Source organism: Muscardinus avellanarius, assembly GCF_963383645.1.
Source record: "Muscardinus avellanarius genome assembly, chromosome: 5".
Lineage (NCBI taxonomy): Eukaryota > Metazoa > Chordata > Mammalia > Rodentia > Gliridae > Muscardinus > Muscardinus avellanarius.
Window position 1 is genome coordinate 141813687 of NC_137790.1, and position 17811 is coordinate 141831497.

The window sequence follows — 17811 nt, forward strand, 5'->3', positions numbered from 1 at the left end:
GACAGAACACTTGTAAATTCTTCACAGACTTTTGAGCTCAACAGGCCTGAGGGAGGAGTCAAAGTATTGGAAATTTTTTCCATAGGCTTCCATATTAAAGTTACATTTTCAGCCGGGCGTGGTGGCGCATGCTTGTAATCCCAGCACTTGGGAGGCTGAGACAGGAGGATCACACGGGTTCGAAGCCAGCCTCAGCTACTTAGGCTCTCAGCAACTTAGTGAGACCCTGTTTCCAAGTAAAATATTTTAAAAAATAGGTCTGGAAGTATAGCCTGGAGGTAGAAAGCCTCTGGGTTCCACCCCAGTACCACTAAAAAAAGAGAGAGAGAGAAAAAAAAAGTTACATTTTCCTTGATTGATTTTTGTGGTACTGGGGATTAAACCTGGGGCATTTACCTCTGAGGTACACCCCCAGACTTGTTTTTATTTTGAAACGGTGTTGCTAGGTTGATGAGAGACGCTGCTTACACATCTGCGACCCTCTTGTCTCTCTCTGCCTCCCAAGTTGGAATTCCACGCGTACAACACTGCACCCAGCCTCTTCCTATTCATTTTTTTCATCTATCCTACCTCACTAGGTGTAGTCGGGGTCCAGACTCCTGTGGGGATCTGGGACAGTAGTGTCCAGAACAGAAGTATTACGTAGGGTCAGGGTTCATTTTGGGTGGGGGTCAGAGTCAGGATTAGAGTTGAGGGCAGAGTCAGGGTTGTGGTGGAGATGAGGGCCAGGATCAGAGTTCACATCCAGGGGTCAAAGCCTGGCTCAGAAGATCTGCTCTGCGTGGTAGGATTGCCGCCTGGCACAGAATAAGCGGGCCCTGGGCAAGAAGGGGCCACCCCTAGGCATGGGGCCTGGACTACAGAGCTGCCAGAACACACACAGCTGGGCGCCTGTCTGCAAGGACTCTGGGACCAGCTCTCAGTGACTCAGCAGGACCCAGAATCCTCTGTCCTGAGAAATCAGAGACCCAGCTAGTGCACACTGACCCTGGGGAACCCTCTGTGCTGTGAGGTCCCCCTGGCCCTCTGGCCAAGGCCCTCTGATCTTTTTGATAAAACAGAAAGATCATGTGGTTCCTTGAAGTCATCTAGTGCCCCTGCCGCTGATGGATGTTTACCTGAGTGATCTAAGCTTCTTTTCTTCTTTCTTAATGGGGATTAAACCCCATGGCCCTCTACCACTGAGCTATATTCCAGTCCTTTTTATTCATTTTTATTTTGCAATAGGGTCTCCCTAAAACTGCCCAAGCAGGCCTTGAACTTGCAATCCTCCTCTGCCTCAGCACCCCCAGGGCCCTTGCTCCTGGCCGAGTGGTCTAAGCTTCAGAGTCATTTCTAATATCCTAGAGACCACAGGGTGACTTTAGTGACTACCCAGTGATTCCAGAAGACTAGGACAGTGCCAGCCCCACAGGACTCTGAAACAGGGGGGCTCCCCTGAATGGGAAGTTGCCCCCACCCCCTTGGCCCCTGCTGGCAACTCTGGGAACTCCTTGCCTGGCGCCAGGCTACGTTCACCACCCTGGCGGATCAAAGCAGGCCTGGCCCACCCAGAACACCCTCGGACTCCCAGGACTGGACCGAAGCCCCCTCCACCCGCCTGCAGTCCCAGGGGACTGGGTGGGGCCCCTGCCAGCGGGTTGCGCATTCCAACGAGCTCCGGAGGGCTGGAAAGCTCGGAGTGGATTATTAGCCACAAAATCCGGACTCACCACTCCAGGCTGGGGTCGGCCACGCAGTGTCCTCTTTCATACTGGGAAACTGAGGTGGCACTTCTCCCGCCTACCTGTGATAGCGACTGGGATGAACAGAGCTGCCCCGAGCTGAGCTTTCCCCACCCCTTCTCCACCTCCTGCTGTCCTGTCCTCTGCACTGCCCTCAAGCTCTGGCATCCCTGGAGAGGGGACATGGTGCCCCCGCCCGCACCCTCCATTCTCCTGTTGATGCGGGAGCCCTGAGCAGCTGCGTGGAGTGGCGATGGCCAACACAGGGAGGCTGCTTGGCCTTGACTTCCAGTCAGAAGCCTCTGCTTTGCCTCTAACATGCCCCATGCCTACAGCACTCTTCCTCTCTCTGCTGTTGGAAAGCGCCCGGCCGCCTGCTTTCCAGGGGTTCTTCACGGGTTTGGGCTTAGGGGCCAACAAGGACTATTGTGGTCTCACCTGTGATCCCAGTGCAAGGCCAGGTTCAGCAACTTAGTGAGAACCTCTGTTGAAAATAAAAATAAGTAAATGAAACGGAGCAGGAGGTGGAGCTCAGTGGTAGAATGTACAAAAAACAAAAAAGATTTTTGTGAGAGGTGGCCAGAGTCGGCTTCCTGGTGTGAGGGTTTTTCTGGAGGCGGGGGAGGGGGAGGGCCTCGGTGCTGGGGTGTGCTCCTGCCCAGAATCCGCTCCATGTTTTCCTTCCTGCTGCGCTTCCCAACTTTGCTCAAAGTCGCCAGACTCCAGGGCCGGTGGAAGGACCGCTGGACAGACCCCGGGGCTGACAGAGGGCCTGGTGGAGAACCCGCCAAAGACCCTCGCGGGCAGGGTCAGTAGGGTACCCCACGGGGCAGAGGTGGGCTCCGGCACCAGACCCCTCATCTCCCCTTCCCCGCCCCTTTCCCCTCCTCTTCAGGATGGAGAGGGCCGCGGCGGGACGAGGGAGGGGCCGGCACGGGCTGCCTGCGCCCCGGGAGCTTCCACTGGGCCTGCTGCTGAGCGGTGAGGGCCCGGGTTGCGGGGAGTAATGGGAGGCCCTGGGGCGGCCGCCTCTGGAGCAGCCGGGGTGGGTCTCCCATGGAAGCACAGCAGAATGGGCTGACCCTCCATCCCCAGTGCTGGCCACCACACTGGCCCAGGACCTAGCCCAGGACATGCCCGGCTGTTCGAGGGGAAGCTGCTACCCAGCCACAGGTGACCTGTTGGTGGGCCGAGCGGACAGACTGACTGCCTCGTCCACTTGTGGCCTGCATGGCCCCCAGCCCTACTGCATCGTCAGCCACCTGCAGGTGACAGGACGGGATGGCTGGGAGGCTGGGTCGGGATGGCACCGGCTGAGGGACTGACCCGCCACCCCCACGCGGCCCAGGATGAGAAGAAATGCTTCCTGTGTGACTCCCGGCGCCCCTACTCTGCTCGGGACAACCCGCACAGCCATCGCATCCAGAACGTCATCACCAGCTTCGCTCCGCAGCGCCGGGCGGCCTGGTGGCAGTCAGAGAACGGTGAGGCCCTGGTGGAGCCAGCTGGGCTGCCCACCCGGAACCCGTGTCTCTGACCTCCCACTCCTGCCCCAGGTATTTCCGAGGTCACCATCCAGCTGGACCTGGAGGCTGAGTTCCATTTCACACACCTCATTATGACCTTCAAGGTACACATGTCTGCCTCAGTCACCCTGCTGGGCTCCCCAGTGCCCTGGACGGAGCCCCATCCTCAGCCTAGCCTCCCCGCACTGCTGTGGCCTGCTCCACCACCTCCAGGCTTGGCACTGTCCCCCATCCAGCGGCCCCTGAGTCTCCCCATTAGAGGTGGCTCCTCCCCTCCTTCCCCCTGTCAATGCTTGGCTAGGGTGGGTCGCTCTGCCTGCCTGTGAGCTGCGTGAGGGCCACCCCAGGCTGAGCAGGGGTCTCTGTAGCCTGGGCGAGGCTCTGGTCCTTCTAACCAGCCGTGCCCACTGCCTAGACATTTCGCCCTGCTGCTATGCTGGTGGAGCGCTCGGCAGATTTTGGCCGCACCTGGCACGTGTACCGGTATTTCTCCTATGATTGTGGTGCTGACTTCCCAGGAGTCCCGCTAGCCCCTCCGAGGCGCTGGGACGATGTAGTCTGCGAGTCCCGCTACTCAGAAATCGAGCCTTCCACAGAAGGGGAGGTAAGAACTTGATCTGGGCGGGGAGGGGAAGGGGCGTCAGCCGAGGCAGGGTCCAATGTTCCTGTGGATGCCTCTGCAGGTCATCTATCGGGTCTTGGATCCTGCCATCCCTATCCCAGACCCCTACAGCTCCCGGATCCAGAGTGAGTACTCCACCCCCTCTTTGAGCCTGGCACCGACCCAGTGTCTGGCTGGGGACTATTTGGGGCCTCGGTAACTATTTTGGGTGCTTCCGAGGGCAGGTGCCAAGCCCAGTTTAGCTCAGTAGACAGGAGGTCTCCCAAGGTGACCTTGACTGCTGCAGCCCCGGGGTCGCAGTGGGGCAGCGTGGGTAGCCTGGCCAGAGGGTCCCAATCCTCACCTCCCCCACTCAGATCTATTGAAGATCACCAACCTCCGGGTGAACCTGACTCGGCTCCACACGCTGGGAGACAACCTGCTGGACCCCCGGCGAGAGATCCGAGAGAAGTACTATTACGCCCTCTATGAGCTGGTTGTGCGTGGCAACTGCTTCTGCTATGGACACGCCTCGCAGTGTGCCCCGGCGCCAGGGGCCCCGGCCCATGCTGAGGGCATGGTAGGGGCCCAGATGGCTGGGACAGGGTTGGGGAGGCACAGGCCTGGCTGGCTGTGCTGACCGCCTGCTGCTCTCGTAGGTGCATGGGGCCTGTATCTGCAAACACAACACTCGTGGCCTCAACTGTGAGCAGTGTCAGGACTTCTATCATGACCTGCCCTGGCGTCCGGCTGAGGATGGCCACAGTCACGCCTGTAGGAGTGAGTAGCCCCGGAAGTCTGCAGGAGAACAGGGTATCCCAGCTGCAGTGTTGCTGGCGGCCTCCTCAGCCTGCCCTGTGTCCTGGTCCAGAATGATATTGAGGCCTTGGAGTCCTTAGGCTGTTACCCAGCAGTCCTGGCCTGAGGCACCACGTAAGCCGGCCCAGGCCCGGGCCTCCTCTGTTAGGACCTCCTCAGGTGGCTCTCCTCCTCCTCCAGAGTGTGAGTGCAACGGACACGCCCATAGCTGCCACTTCGACATGGCGGTGTACCTGGCCTCAGGGAATGTGAGTGGAGGCGTGTGTGACTCCTGCCAGCACCACACAGTGGGGCGCCACTGTGAGCTCTGCCTCCCCTTCTTCTACCGCGACCCCAGGAAGGACCTGCGGGACCCTGCCGCATGCCGCCGTGAGGCCGGGACTGGGCTGGGGAGGGAGGCCAGGCTGCCAAGCCTAGGGGGGAGGGAATTGGGGTGGGTGGAGATAGAAGCAAACCAGGGGTCTAGCTGGGTGGGGCCTGGGAGAGGACAGCGGGCGGGAGTCGGGCTCACTGGGTTAGAGTGACTTGGACCTCTTTTTGCCCTCAGCTTGTGATTGTGACCCGCTGGGTTCTCAAGATGGCGGTCGCTGTGATTCCCATGATGACCCTGCCCTGGGGCTGGTCTCAGGCCAGTGTCGCTGCAAAGAGAACGTGGTGGGCACTCGCTGCCAACAGTGCCGTGATGGTTTCTTTGGGCTCAGTGCCAGTGACCCTCTAGGCTGCCAGCGTATGTGCCTCCTGCCCTGACTCCAGGGCTCGCCTTTACCCCTGGCTCTTCTTCCTGGCTCAGCTGAGCCTGTGAGCTGATGGGCCACCTCCCCTGCAGGTTGCCAGTGTGATGCACAGGGCACGGTACCGGGGGGCACCCCTTGCGACTCCAACAGTGGAACCTGTTTCTGCAAGCGTCTGGTGACCGGACCTGCCTGTGACCGCTGCCTGGTATGACTGTAGGGAGCTGGGTCGTAGGGTCCCTGGCCTGTCCTCAGAGCACATGGCTGGGGGCAGTGTCTGGGTCCCGGTGGTAGGTGCAGACAGCGTGGGGGCCAGACCTTGTTGAGAGTCTCCGGTTTAGGAGGCCAAGGATGTGGGCCAGTGGTCTAGGGGCCCTGTGTTCACCAAGGGGTGGTGAAGCCTGAGGGAGGTGGCCGGACGCCCTGCGGCGGGGAGGGATCTGTTTCCCGTCTCTAGAAGCTCTCTCCTCCCAGCCCGGCCACTGGGGCCTGAGCCACGACCTGCTGGGCTGCCGGCCCTGTGACTGTGACGTGGGTGGCGCTGTGGACCCTCAGTGAGTACCGTAAAGGGCCTGGGAGGGCCGGGGAGCTGCTGGGCAAAGGAGGGCGACCTTCTTGAGTGACCACGGACCTCTCAGGTGCGACCAGGCCACAGGTCAGTGCCGCTGCCGCCAACACATGATCGGGCGACGGTGCGAGCAAGTGCGGCCTGGCTACTTCCGGCCCTTCCTGGACCACCTGACCTGGGAAGCTGAGGATGCCCGCGGGCAGGTGGGGTGCTGCGGGGGCAAGTGGAATGGCCAGGCTGTGGCTGGCGTCCGAGGGTGCTCATCAGAGCCGCCGTCCCGGCTGTGTTCCTCCCAGGGACTGGAAGTGGTGGAGCGCCTGAGGAGCATGCAGCAGACCCCGTCCTGGACTGGCCCGGGGTTCGCAAGGCTGCGGGAAGGTCAGGAGCTGGAGTTCTCCGTGACCTCTTTGCCGAAGGCCATGGACTATGACCTGCTGCTGCGCCTGGAGCCCCGGGTCAGTGCCTGTGGCCGCCGACCCAGAGCTGAAGCTCCAGCGTGGGAGCACCTCCTTCACTATGCCCTTTCCCCAGGTCCCTGAGCAGTGGGCAGAGATGGAACTGACTGTGCAGCGCCCGGGGCCCGTGGCTGCCCACAGTCCGTGCGGGCACGTGCTGCCCAAGGATGACCGTATCCAAGGGACTCTGCGGCCGGACACCAGGTGAGGGCACTGGTGTAGTACCGCCGTGGGGGCATCGTGGGGCTGCCTAAGCTTCCTGCAGGGCACCTGGAAGGGCACGCGCATCTGCCCTTCAAATGCCTCCTCCCGGCGCCATTTACCAGGCACCATCAGACATGGCACAGAAGGAAGTAGACAGACCTAACATCCAGAGCCCGAGGCAGAGCCAGCAGGAGACCCGCCGCGTCACTGGGGCGGCCCGCGGTGGGGGCCATGGCTTCACAGCGCCCTGGGCGGGGACATATCGTGTCTGCGTAACGTTGGTCACGCTGTGCGTGGCATTTACCTCGCGCATCCTCTCATTGGTTTTCTTTTTTTTTTTTTTTTGGTTTTGGGATTGACCCAAGGCCATATGATGTGCTACACAAGTTCGACCACTAAGCCACACACCAGTCTTCGTTTTGCATCGCATTTTATTTATTTTTAGTGGTCCTGGGGATTGAACCCAGGGGTGTTCTAACTCAGAGCTATACCCTCAGCCATTTTTGTTGTGGTAGTGGTGGTATTGGGGATTGAACCTAGGGGCATTTTACCTTGGAGCCACACACCCCTGGCCCTTTTTATTTTTTATTATTATTTTTTATTTTTTGCAGTACTGGGGATGGGACCCAGGGGCATTCTACCTCTGAGCTACACCCCAGCCTTATATTTTATTCTTTATTTTGAAACAAGGTCTCACTGAGTTGCAAAGGGCCTCACTAAGTAGCTGAGGCTGTCTGAGAACTGGGATCCTCCTGTCTCAACCTCCCAAATGCTGGGATTACAAGTGTGCACCACCACACCTTAGTGGCTCTCCAGTCTCTTAATTTTTTATTTTGAAACAGGATCTAAGTTATTGAAGCTATCCTCAAACCTGTAATCTTACTCTCTCAGCCTCCCCTATCACAGGAGTACACCCCCAAACCTGACTATCTTTTGCATTTTTTTTTTTTTTTTTGTGTGTGTTACTAGGGATAGAACCCAGGGGCATTCTATCTCTGAGCTATACCCCCGGTCCCATTCTTTATTTATTCTTTATTTTATTTTTTTGGTGGTACTGGGGGTAGAACTCAGGGGCTTTTCTACCTCCGGGCTATACTCCCAGACGTATTTTATACTTTATTTGGAAACAGGGTCTCACTAAGTTGCTGAGAGCCTCACTCAGTAGCTGAGGCTGGCCTCGAACCTGTGCAATCCTCCTGTCTCAGCCTCCCAAGTGCTGGGATTATAAGTGTGCACCATCACGCCTGGCTCTATTCTTTATTTTTGAAACAGGGTCTCACTGAGTTGCAGGGCCTCACTAAGTAGCTAAGGCTGTCCGTGAACTGGGATCCTCCTGTCTCAGCCTCCCAAATGCTGAGGTTATAAGCTTGAGACACCAAGCCAGGCTTTATTTTTTTTTAATTAAAAAACATTTTTTTTTTTGGTGGTACTAGGGGTGGAACCCAGAGGCTTTCTACCTCCGAGCTATATTCCCAGACATATATATATATATGTGTATATATATATATGTATATATATATATGTATATGTATATACATATATATACATATACATATGTATATATATATACACACACATATATATACACACACATATATATGTATATATATACATATATATACCTATATATACATATATATATACATTACACACACATATATATATACATATATATATATACACACACATATATATACATATATATATATACACATATATATATATACATATATATATATTTTTTTTTCGGTATTGGGGGTGGAACCCAGGGGCTTTCTACCTCCAGGTTATACTTCCAGCCCTATTTTTTATACTTTATTTGGAAACAGGGTCTCACTATGTTCCGAGAGCCTCACTAAGTAGCTGAGGCTGGCTTCGAACCTGTGCGATCCTCCTGTCTCAGCCTCCCAAGCACGGGGATTACAAGTGTGCGCCACCACGCCTGGCTTTTTATATTTTATTTGGATACAGGGTCTCACTAAGTTGCCAAGAGCCTCGCTAAGTAGCTGAGGCTGGCTATGAACCTGTGCGATTCTCCTCTCAGCCTCCCAAGAGCAGGGATTACAAGCGTGTGCCACCACGCCTGGCAATTTTTTTTTTTGTGGTGCTGGGGATGGGGCATTCTACCTCCAAGCCACACCCCAGCCTTATTTTTTATTCTTTATTTTGAAAACAGGTCTCACTGAGTTGCAAAGGGCCTCACTAAGTAGTAGCTGAAGCTGTCCGCAAGCTCGGATCCTCCTGTTTCAGCCTTCCAAATTCTGGATTACAAGTGTGCACTATCATGCCCGGCCTGGCTTTTTTATATTTTGAAACAGGGTCTCACTGAGTTGCGAAGGGCCTCACTAAGTAGCTGAGGCTGTCATCGAACCGTGATCCTCCAGTCTCCGCCTCTCAAATGCTGGGATTACAAGTGTACGCCACCAGGCCTGGCTCTTTTTGCAATTTTCTCCCATAAATATTTGTACATACACAGAAGTGGAGAGACTAGAAATGAACCTGGATATAACCATTATAGACATGTGACTTGTGTTTGACAAGGATTACTGGAGTTGCTGAGAGGAGAGCAGACTTAGAGGGGCCAAGGTGGAAGCAGGAGGGTCCGTGCGGCGCTGCTGAGTTGGCCAAGTAACACTCGGTTGGACAGGGGTGTAGCAGAGATGGTGAGAAATGGGAAGGCTCCAGAGGGTCTAGTAGTAGAGCTGGTAGATGGCTTAGACATGGGGAGGTAAGAGGAGAAGAAGGTGGCTTTAAGGCAGGCTTGGTGGCCATCCCTGCAATCTCAGTACATGGGAGGCTGAGACAGGAGGGTTGCAGGTTTAAGGTCAGCCTCTAACTTAGTGAGGGTATGCTTCAAAATAAAAAAATAGAGCTGGGTGTGGTGGCTCACACTTGTAATCCCAGCATTCGGGAGGCTGAGACAGGAGGATCACTGTTCACGGACAGCCTCAGCTACTTAGTGAGGCCCTTTGCAACTCAGTGAAACCCTGTTTCAAAATAAAGAATAAAATATAGGGCTGTGGGTGTCACTTGGAGGTAGAATGCCCCTGGGTTCCATTCTCAGTACTGAAAAAAAAAAAAGAAAAAAAAAGAAAAAGAAAAGGAACCAGACATGGTAGTACATGCCTGTGATCTCAGTGCTTGAGAGGTTGAACAGGAGGATTGCAGGTTTGGAACAAGCTTTAGCAACTTAGGGAAGTCCTCAAGTTAGTGAGACCCTGTTTAAAAATAATATACAAGCCGGGCGTGGTGGCGCACGCTTGTAATCCCCGCGCTTGGGAGGCTGGGACAGGAGGATCGCGCAGGTTCTTAGCCAGCCTCGGCTACTTGGTGAGGCTCTCAGCAACTTAGTGAGACCCTGTTTCCAAAATATAAAAAGAGGTCTGGGAGTATAGCCCAGAGGTAGAAAGCCTCTGGGTTCCACCCCCAGTACCACACACACAAAAAAAATAAATAAATAAAACATAAAATATAAAATAGGAGCTGGGAGTGGTGGCACATGCTTGTACTTTGGGTGCTGAGATAGGAGGATTGCAGGTTCATTGCCAGCCTCAGCAATTTAGTGAAGTCCTGCTTCAAAATAAAGAATGAGCTGGGTGTGGTGGCGCACGCCAATAATCCCAGTACTTGGGAGGCTGAGACAGGAGGATCACAAGTTTGTCATTATCCTTGAACTACTTAGTGAGCCCCCCTGAAACTTAGTGAGACCCTGTTTCAAAATAAAGAATAAAATAGGGCTGGAGGTGTAGCTTGGAGGTAGAATGCCCCTGGGTTCAACCCCTAGTACTGCAAAAATAAAAATAAAAATAGAGTTGGGAGTATAGTTCAGATGTAGAATGCTCTCGGTTTAACCCCAAGTGCCCCCCAAATTTTTTAAAAATTAAAAAAAGGAGAAGGAGGAAGGAAAGGGGCCTGAGGTGAAGCCAGGACAGGGTGTCTGAGGTGGGAGGCCCAGTGAGTTCATGCCACGCTGTCAGCTGCTGGAGTCAGATAGGAACAAAGATGCAGCCACTGTGTCCATGGCTGTCACCGATGCCCTTGGCACAGGATGGGCAGAAGCCCCATTGGTGTGGAAGGCCGGAGAGTAGAATGGGTGGCTGCAGCAGTTCTAGGAACTTACTGGGCAGGAGTGCAGAGATGAGGTGGTGGCAGGGAAGACTCGGGTTGAAAGAGGATTTGAGTGGGCCACAGGAGCCCACGTCTGGGTTGCAGGGTGATGGGAATGACTTCAGGCATGGAGACAGTCTCAGTGAGGAAGAGCAGAGGTTGTAGGTCTGGGTCAGAGCACAAGGCAAGTTCTCATGCTGGGGAGATGCTTTAGGGTTGCCAGGTTGTACGCGTGTTTCCAGTGAGACTGGTCTACACAGGTGTGTGATTCCTAAGAACCGTGTTTCGGGGAACCTTCTTTGTGTGTGTGGTACTGGGGATTGAACCCAGAGGCATTTTACCTCTGAGTTACACCCAGTCCTATTTTTTTTAACAGTCTTACAAAGTTACAAAAGGCCTTAGTTGCTGAGGCTGGTTATGAGCCTGTGACCCTCCTGTCTCGGCCTCCTAAGTACTGAGATGGCAGGCAGGTACCACCATGCCACCTGCATCGGCTCTAGAGGATCGTCTGTGCAGGTTTTCTGTTGGGTGCCCAGGAGTTGCTGGCCTTGGTCTCTGCCTTGGCTTCTCCCCAGGCTTGTTTGCTGCTGGTGGGGTGTGAAGGGGCCCAGGACAGTAGACACAGGGACCTAGGGTAGCCCCCAAACCTGTACCTGCTTTCCCCCAGGCACGTGGTGTTCCCCAGGCCTGTCTGCCTGGAGCCGGGTGCTGCCTACAAAGTGCTTCTGAAGCTGGTTCGAACAGGCGGAGGTGCCCAGCCCGAGCACCCCGACTCCGGACCCAGCCTGCTCATCGACTCGGTGAGCTCTTGCCCCACCAGCCACGATGGCAGGGCTTACCGGAGGGCTGGTGGTGGGGAGAGGCAGCCGGAGCAGGGCTGCCGCGGGGTCCCCTACCTGAGCCGCGATTCCTCACGTACCTCTCCAGGTGGTGCTGCTGCCCCGAGTCCTGACGCTGGCGATGTTCAGTGGGGGCGATGCTGCTGCTCTGGCGCGCCATGCCACCTTTGAACGCTATCGCTGTCATGAGGAAGGCCTGGTGCCAGTCAAGACTGTTCCCTCCGAGGCCTGTGCCCCCCTCCTTGTCAGCCTGTCAGCCCTGATCTACAACGGCGCCCTGCGTGAGTAGCCGTGATGTGGGTTTGTGGGGGCAGAGGTGGGCCGCATCCTGACCGGCCCCCTCCCCACAGCCTGCCAGTGTGACCCTCAAGGCTCGCTGAGTTCTGAGTGCGACCCTCATGGTGGCCAGTGCCAGTGCAAGCCGGGTGTGGTCGGGCGCCGCTGCCACCTCTGCGCCGCTGGCTACTACGGCTTCGGCCCCGCAGGCTGTCAAGGTATTCGCCTGCGCTGGTTTCCTCCTATCCTTCTCGCCTTCCCGTGGCTGCTCTCCCTCCTTCCTCTGACACTGCCTTGGACCCGCACTCTCAGCTCTGGGTCCTGTCCACCCGGCCCAGGCTCCCCTCGGGCCTTCCCCAGCTCGGCCTTGCTCTGCCCCCAGCTTGCCAGTGCAGCCCCGAGGGGGCGCTCAGCGGCCTGTGTGAAGGGGCGAGTGGACAGTGTCCCTGCCGAGCTGGTGCCTTCGGGCTTCGTTGTGACCGCTGCCAGCGTGGCCAGTGGGGGTTCCCCAGGTGCCAGCCATGTGTCTGCAACGGCCATGCGGACGAATGCGACACCCGCACGGGCGCCTGCCTGGGCTGCCGTGACCACACGGGAGGAGAGCACTGTGAACGGTGAGCAGGGGCGGCTGGGAGGAGGTCGGTGGCCACTGTGGGCAGGGCCACCGGGATGCCACGCCTCTTCCTCGACTCCTCTGCAGATGCATTGCCGGCTTCCACGGGGACCCACGGCTGCCCTTTGGTGCCCAGTGCCGACCCTGTCCCTGCCCCGAGGGCCCTGGGAGCCAACGGCACTTTGCTACCTCCTGCCACCGGGATGGGTCCTCGCAGCAGATTGTGTGCCACTGCCAGCCGGGCTACACGGGTGAGTGGGCGGGCCGGGCGGGCTGGGGAGGCGGCTGGACTGCACGCTCATGGCTTGCCCTTGACTGTGCCCAGGTCCACGGTGTGAAGCTTGTGCCCCTGGGCACTTTGGGGACCCATCGAGGCCAGGTGGCAGGTGCCAACCATGCGAGTGCAGCGGGAACATCGACCCCATGGACCCTGGTGCCTGTGACCCCCACACAGGACAGTGCCTGCGCTGCTTACACCACACGGAGGGGCCGCGCTGCGCCCACTGCAAGCCTGGCTTCCACGGACAGGCTTCCGGACAGAGGTGCCATCGTGAGTCTGGCCATAGAAAAGGATGGCTGGGGAGGGGTCTGCAGCTTGGGCTCGCTTAACAGTCATGCTCCTGTTGGCCCCACAGGCTGCACCTGCAACCTGCTGGGCACGGATCCCCAGCACTGCCCACACCCTGGCCAGTGTCACTGTGACCCAAGCAACGGGCAGTGCCCATGCCTCCCCAACGTCCAAGGCCTTAGCTGTGACCACTGTGCCCCCAACTTTTGGAACCTGACCAGTGGCCATGGCTGCCAGCCTTGTTCTTGCCACACGAGCCGGGCCAGAGGCCCCACCTGCAATCAGGTATGAACCCTCCTCCAGATCCCTGGGGTGGGGGCTGGGTCAGGAAAGGCTCAGCCTCCATCCGGCGGAGGCTCTGAGGCTGCTCTCTCCGCCCTAGTTCACGGGGCAGTGCCACTGCCGTGCCGGCTTTGGTGGGCGGACTTGCTCGGAGTGCCAAGAGCTCCACTGGGGAGACCCTGGGCTGCAGTGCCGCGGTGAGGCAGCTGGGGAGCCGGGGTGGGCAATGGACTTCTCAGGGGCCGCGGGCCCTAACGTGCTCTGCCCTGTCCCACAGCCTGTGACTGTGACCCTCGTGGCATAGACTCACCTCAGTGTCACCGTTCTACGGGGCACTGCAGCTGCCGCCCAGGCGTGTCTGGCGTGCGCTGTGACCAGTGTGCCCGTGGCTTCTCGGGTATCTTTCCTGCCTGCCACCCCTGCCACGCGTGCTTCGGGGACTGGGATCGCGTGGTGCAGGATTTGGCTGCCCGTACACGGCGCCTGGAGCAATGGACACGGGAGCTGCAGCAGACGGGAGTGCTGGGTGCCTTTGAGGACAACTTCCGGGATATGCAGGAGAAGCTGGGCATGGTGCAGGCCATCGTGGGTTCCCGCAACGCCTCAGCGGCCTCCACTGCGCAGCTGGTGGAGGCCACCGAGGAGCTGCGGTGCGGAGGGGCCACGGCCTACCTCATGGGATGGGCGGAGGCGCAGCAGGGCAAAGCCTGTCTAACCATGCCCCCACTGGCGCAGGCGTGACATTGGGGATGCCACCGAGCGCCTGACTCAGCTGGAGGCCCAGCTGACAGATGTGCAGGACGAGAACTTCAATGCCAACCACGCGCTCAGCGGCCTGGAGCGGGATGGACTTGCACTTAACCTTACACTGCGGCAGCTTGACCAGCACCTGGACCTGCTCAAGCATTCAAATTTCCTGGGTGAGTTACTAGCCAACTAGGCAGGTGGACATAGGTCGTCTTCAGCTGACTGCCTGCCTCTGCCCCAACTTAGGTGCCTATGACAGCATCCGCCATGCCCACAGCCAGTCTTTAGAGGCAGAACGTCGCGCTAATGCCTCAGCCCTGATAGTGCCCAGCCCTGTGAGCACCTCCGCAGATACCAGGCATCGGACAGAAGTGCTGATGGCTGCCCAGAGGGAAAACTTCAACCGAAAACACCTAGCCAACCAGCAGGCCCTGGGCAAGCTCTCTGAACAGACCGGTACCCTGAGCCTGACGGGCATAAACGAACTGGTGAGGTGCAAGGCTGGGGTGGGACGGATGGGTGTGGATGTTCTTCTCCACAGAGCGCTGACTTCTTCTATGCCCGGCAGGTGTGTGGGGCCCCGGGGGACGCACCCTGTGCCACCAGCCCTTGCGGGGGTGCCGGCTGTCAGGATGAGGATGGGCAGCCCCGATGTGGGGGCCTCGGCTGCAGCGGGGCTGCGGCCACAGCCGACCTTGCACTGGGCCGGGCCCGGCACACGCAGGCAGAGCTGCAGCGAGCGCTGGTAGGAGGTGGCAGCATCCTCAGCCGCGTGGCGGAAACGCGTCGGCAGGCGGGAGAGGCACAGCAGCGGGCCCAGGCGGCCCTGGACAAGGCTAATGCTTCCAGGGGCCAGGTGGAGCAGGCCAATCAGGAGCTTCGAGAACTTATCCAGAGCGTGAAGGACTTCCTCAGCCGTGAGCCTCCCCGTGGCCCGGGCCATGTGGTTGTTTCCCCCGTGTCTGAGTGTCGCTCTAGGGTCATACTTAGGTCTCAGAGCCTGCACTAGCTCTGTGTTTATGGCCCGTCTGGCCCTTGAGGCCTTGCCCACCTCTGGTGCCCCAGTCTATATCTCTAGGTCTGTACCCTTTCTATAGTCCCTATGGTACATCCTTAAGCTTATTAGCAAACTCCTTGCCCATAGCTCACCCCCAAGATTATGTCCCTCTGTTCGCGCTGGAGACTCTGTCCTTAAGTGCTCACCTCTGTCCCCGTAGAGGAGGGCGCTGATCCCGACAGCATTGAGACAGTGGCCACACGAGTGCTAGAACTCTCCATCCCAGCTTCACCCGGCCAGATCCAGCAGCTGGCAGGTGAAATCGCGGAGCGGGTCCGAAGCCTGGCGGATGTGGACACGATCCTGGCACGTACTGTGGGGGATGTGCGTCGAGCTGAGCAGCTGCTGCGGGACGCACGGCGGGCAAGGTCTGACCCCAACCCTCTCCCGGCCCCTCGGCCTTACACGTGCAGCCGCTGATTCTCCCCTCTCCCCCAGGGATCGGGCTGAGGGTGAGAAACAGAAGGCAGAGACAGTACAGGCTGCTCTGGAAGAGGCCCAGCGGGCACAGGGTGCCGCCCAGGGTGCCATCCAGGGAGCAGTGGTCGACACACGGGACACGGAGCAGACCTTGCACCAGGTGTGGCTCCCTAGGACATCAGTGGGGCCAGGTTACGGGCAGGCACCATAGATATGTTTAACGCTGGGCCACCCACGGCAGGTACAAGAGAGAATGGCAGGAGCAGAGCAGGCCCTGAGCTCTGCAGGCCAACGAGCTGGGCAGCTGGACGCTCTCCTGGAGGCTCTCAAACTGAAACGGGCAGGAAATAGCCTGGCAGCCTCCACAGCTGAAGAAACAGCAGGCAGTGCCCAGAGCCGTGCCCGGGAGGCCGAGCAGGTGTGTTGAGTGTGCACAGAGACGCCTGGAGGTGGCAGGGGTGGTGGTGGGGCCGCCACTGGGCTCACACACCAACTCTGACCTTTACATCTGCAGCTGCTACAGGGCCCAGTGGGCGATCAGTACCAAACAGTGAGGGCCCTGGCTGAGCGCAAGGCCCAGGGTGTGCTGGCTGCGCAGGCGAGGGCAGAGCAACTCCGGGATGAGGCTCGGGGCCTGTTGCAGGCCGCTCAGGACAAGCTGCAGCGGCTCCAGGGTAAGGAGTGTGGCAGGTAGGAGCCAGAAGAGGTGGGGCCATGGGACGAAGGCCCCTCAGCCTATTCCTGTTCCTTCTAGAACTGGAGGGCACCTATGAAGAGAACGAGCGCGCCCTGGAGGGCAAGGCGGCCCAGCTGGATGGGCTGGAGGCCAGAATGCGCAGCGTGCTTCAAGCCATCAACCTGCAGGTCCAGATCTACAACACCTGCCAGTGACCTGCCTGGAGCCTAGCCCGGCCCCCGCCTGCTCCGCACGCCTCGCCCATTTCAGCGCCCTCGCGCTGGCAGGGCTAATAAACCCGCGAGCATCCCACTGTGCAGTCTGGACTCTGATTGGGGGCGGGCGGCGGGAGAGAGGGCGCCTGCGCCGGCCCCGCCCCGCGTCGCCGGAAGTGCGTCACGGCGGCGCCGCCCCGCGGCCGCATCTCAAGTCGAAACAAAACAAGCGGCCGAGGCGGCGGCGGCGGCGGCGGCGCCGGGGCGGGGGAGGGGCGCGCCGGAACCGGAACCGGCCCGACGCCGGAACCGGAATCGAGAGCGGGTTGCCAGGGCCCGGAGAGGGCTGGCGGCGGCGGCCTCGCTCGGTGAGTGCGGCGGGCCGGCCTGGCCGCCCGGCGCGGCGGGGAGGCCGCTGCGCGGGCCGGGCCGCCGGTCAAGGTCACGGGCTGCGCCGGCCTCGGCACCTCGAGCCCCGCGGCGGCCCGGCCCCGACGCCGGCAGAGCCGTTACGCTCGTCCGCGGCCGGCCTAGCTCCTCAAAGAGGATTAGCGGCGGCGAGGCGGCGTCCTGGAGGAGGCGGAGGCGGCCGGGGCTTTGGAGGTTGGGGCTGAGGCTGGGGCGCAGCCGGCTGGGGCAGGTCTCTGACCAGTGACAGCGCAGCCTTAGGAGGCCGGCCCGGCTCTCTGCACAGCCCCTTCCCGCCTCGGCGGCCCCCGAGCATGGGGGAGGGACGCCACCTGCGACTGGGGCACGGGTGTGAGGAGGCGGCGGCCCGTGCTCGCCGCGCTACTCTGGACTTGCCGTCGTTAAAGATCCAGTCCACCACAGCCATATCTAACCCACCTTCAGCCCCTTGCCCCTTCCCCGGAGGAACATAGACTAGTCGTTATCTGTCCTGCTGCCTGCTCAGGCTGGCCTGAGGCTGCCGGGGACTCAGGACCCATCTTCTTCCCCATTTTTATCTCATTATCCGGCTTTGAAAACTTCGTTTTGGATGGAGAAATAGCCCAGAATCCACTGACAGGTCTGGGGGAAACTAGGTAGGAAATCTCTGCGGCTCAGACCTGGGGACCATGGTGAGGATGGCTGTTCTGTGTCCCAGCTGGATGCTTGTCATGTCTTCGCAGCTGGGGAGAGGGTCTCCTCTTGGGGTGGAGAAACAAAGACCAAGTAGGACATAGGCGCAGGCTCACAGCAAAGGGGGGAGCTACGGGAGGCAGCCCCTCTTCTGGGCAGTGGCAGCACCTGGGCTGGGTGGCCTTTCCGCCACGCAGCCTGGCTCTCCTGCTGCTGCTGGTCTCCGCCTTTCCTGCCTTCCTCCTCCACCTTTGCTGCTGGTGACTAAGCAGCAGTGAGAGTGAAGGGAAAGGAGCACCAGCT

General features: G+C 58.8%; 1 protein-coding gene across 1 annotated transcript; it reads left to right on the plus strand.

Annotated features, from left to right (window-relative positions):
- Nucleotides 1-2620: 2620 nt before the first annotated feature.
- On the plus strand, nucleotides 2621-16428 carry LAMB2 (laminin subunit beta 2; the record flags this gene model as incomplete). The annotated part of the gene is made up of 32 exons (XM_080696247.1): nucleotides 2621-2705; nucleotides 2820-2992; nucleotides 3073-3208; nucleotides 3281-3354; nucleotides 3666-3854; nucleotides 3934-3997; nucleotides 4229-4431; nucleotides 4511-4631; nucleotides 4851-5039; nucleotides 5218-5397; nucleotides 5497-5609; nucleotides 5876-5955; nucleotides 6040-6172; nucleotides 6266-6424; nucleotides 6501-6628; nucleotides 11403-11535; nucleotides 11663-11855; nucleotides 11925-12068; nucleotides 12233-12464; nucleotides 12551-12714; nucleotides 12789-13013; nucleotides 13099-13316; nucleotides 13414-13510; nucleotides 13591-13963; nucleotides 14049-14233; nucleotides 14307-14548; nucleotides 14629-14977; nucleotides 15278-15485; nucleotides 15556-15697; nucleotides 15779-15955; nucleotides 16052-16211; nucleotides 16292-16428. 32 exons carry the CDS (start codon nucleotides 2621-2623, stop codon nucleotides 16426-16428), a joined length of 5406 nt encoding a protein of 1801 aa, XP_080552373.1.
- Between the last annotated feature and the right edge of the window lie 1383 nt (nucleotides 16429-17811).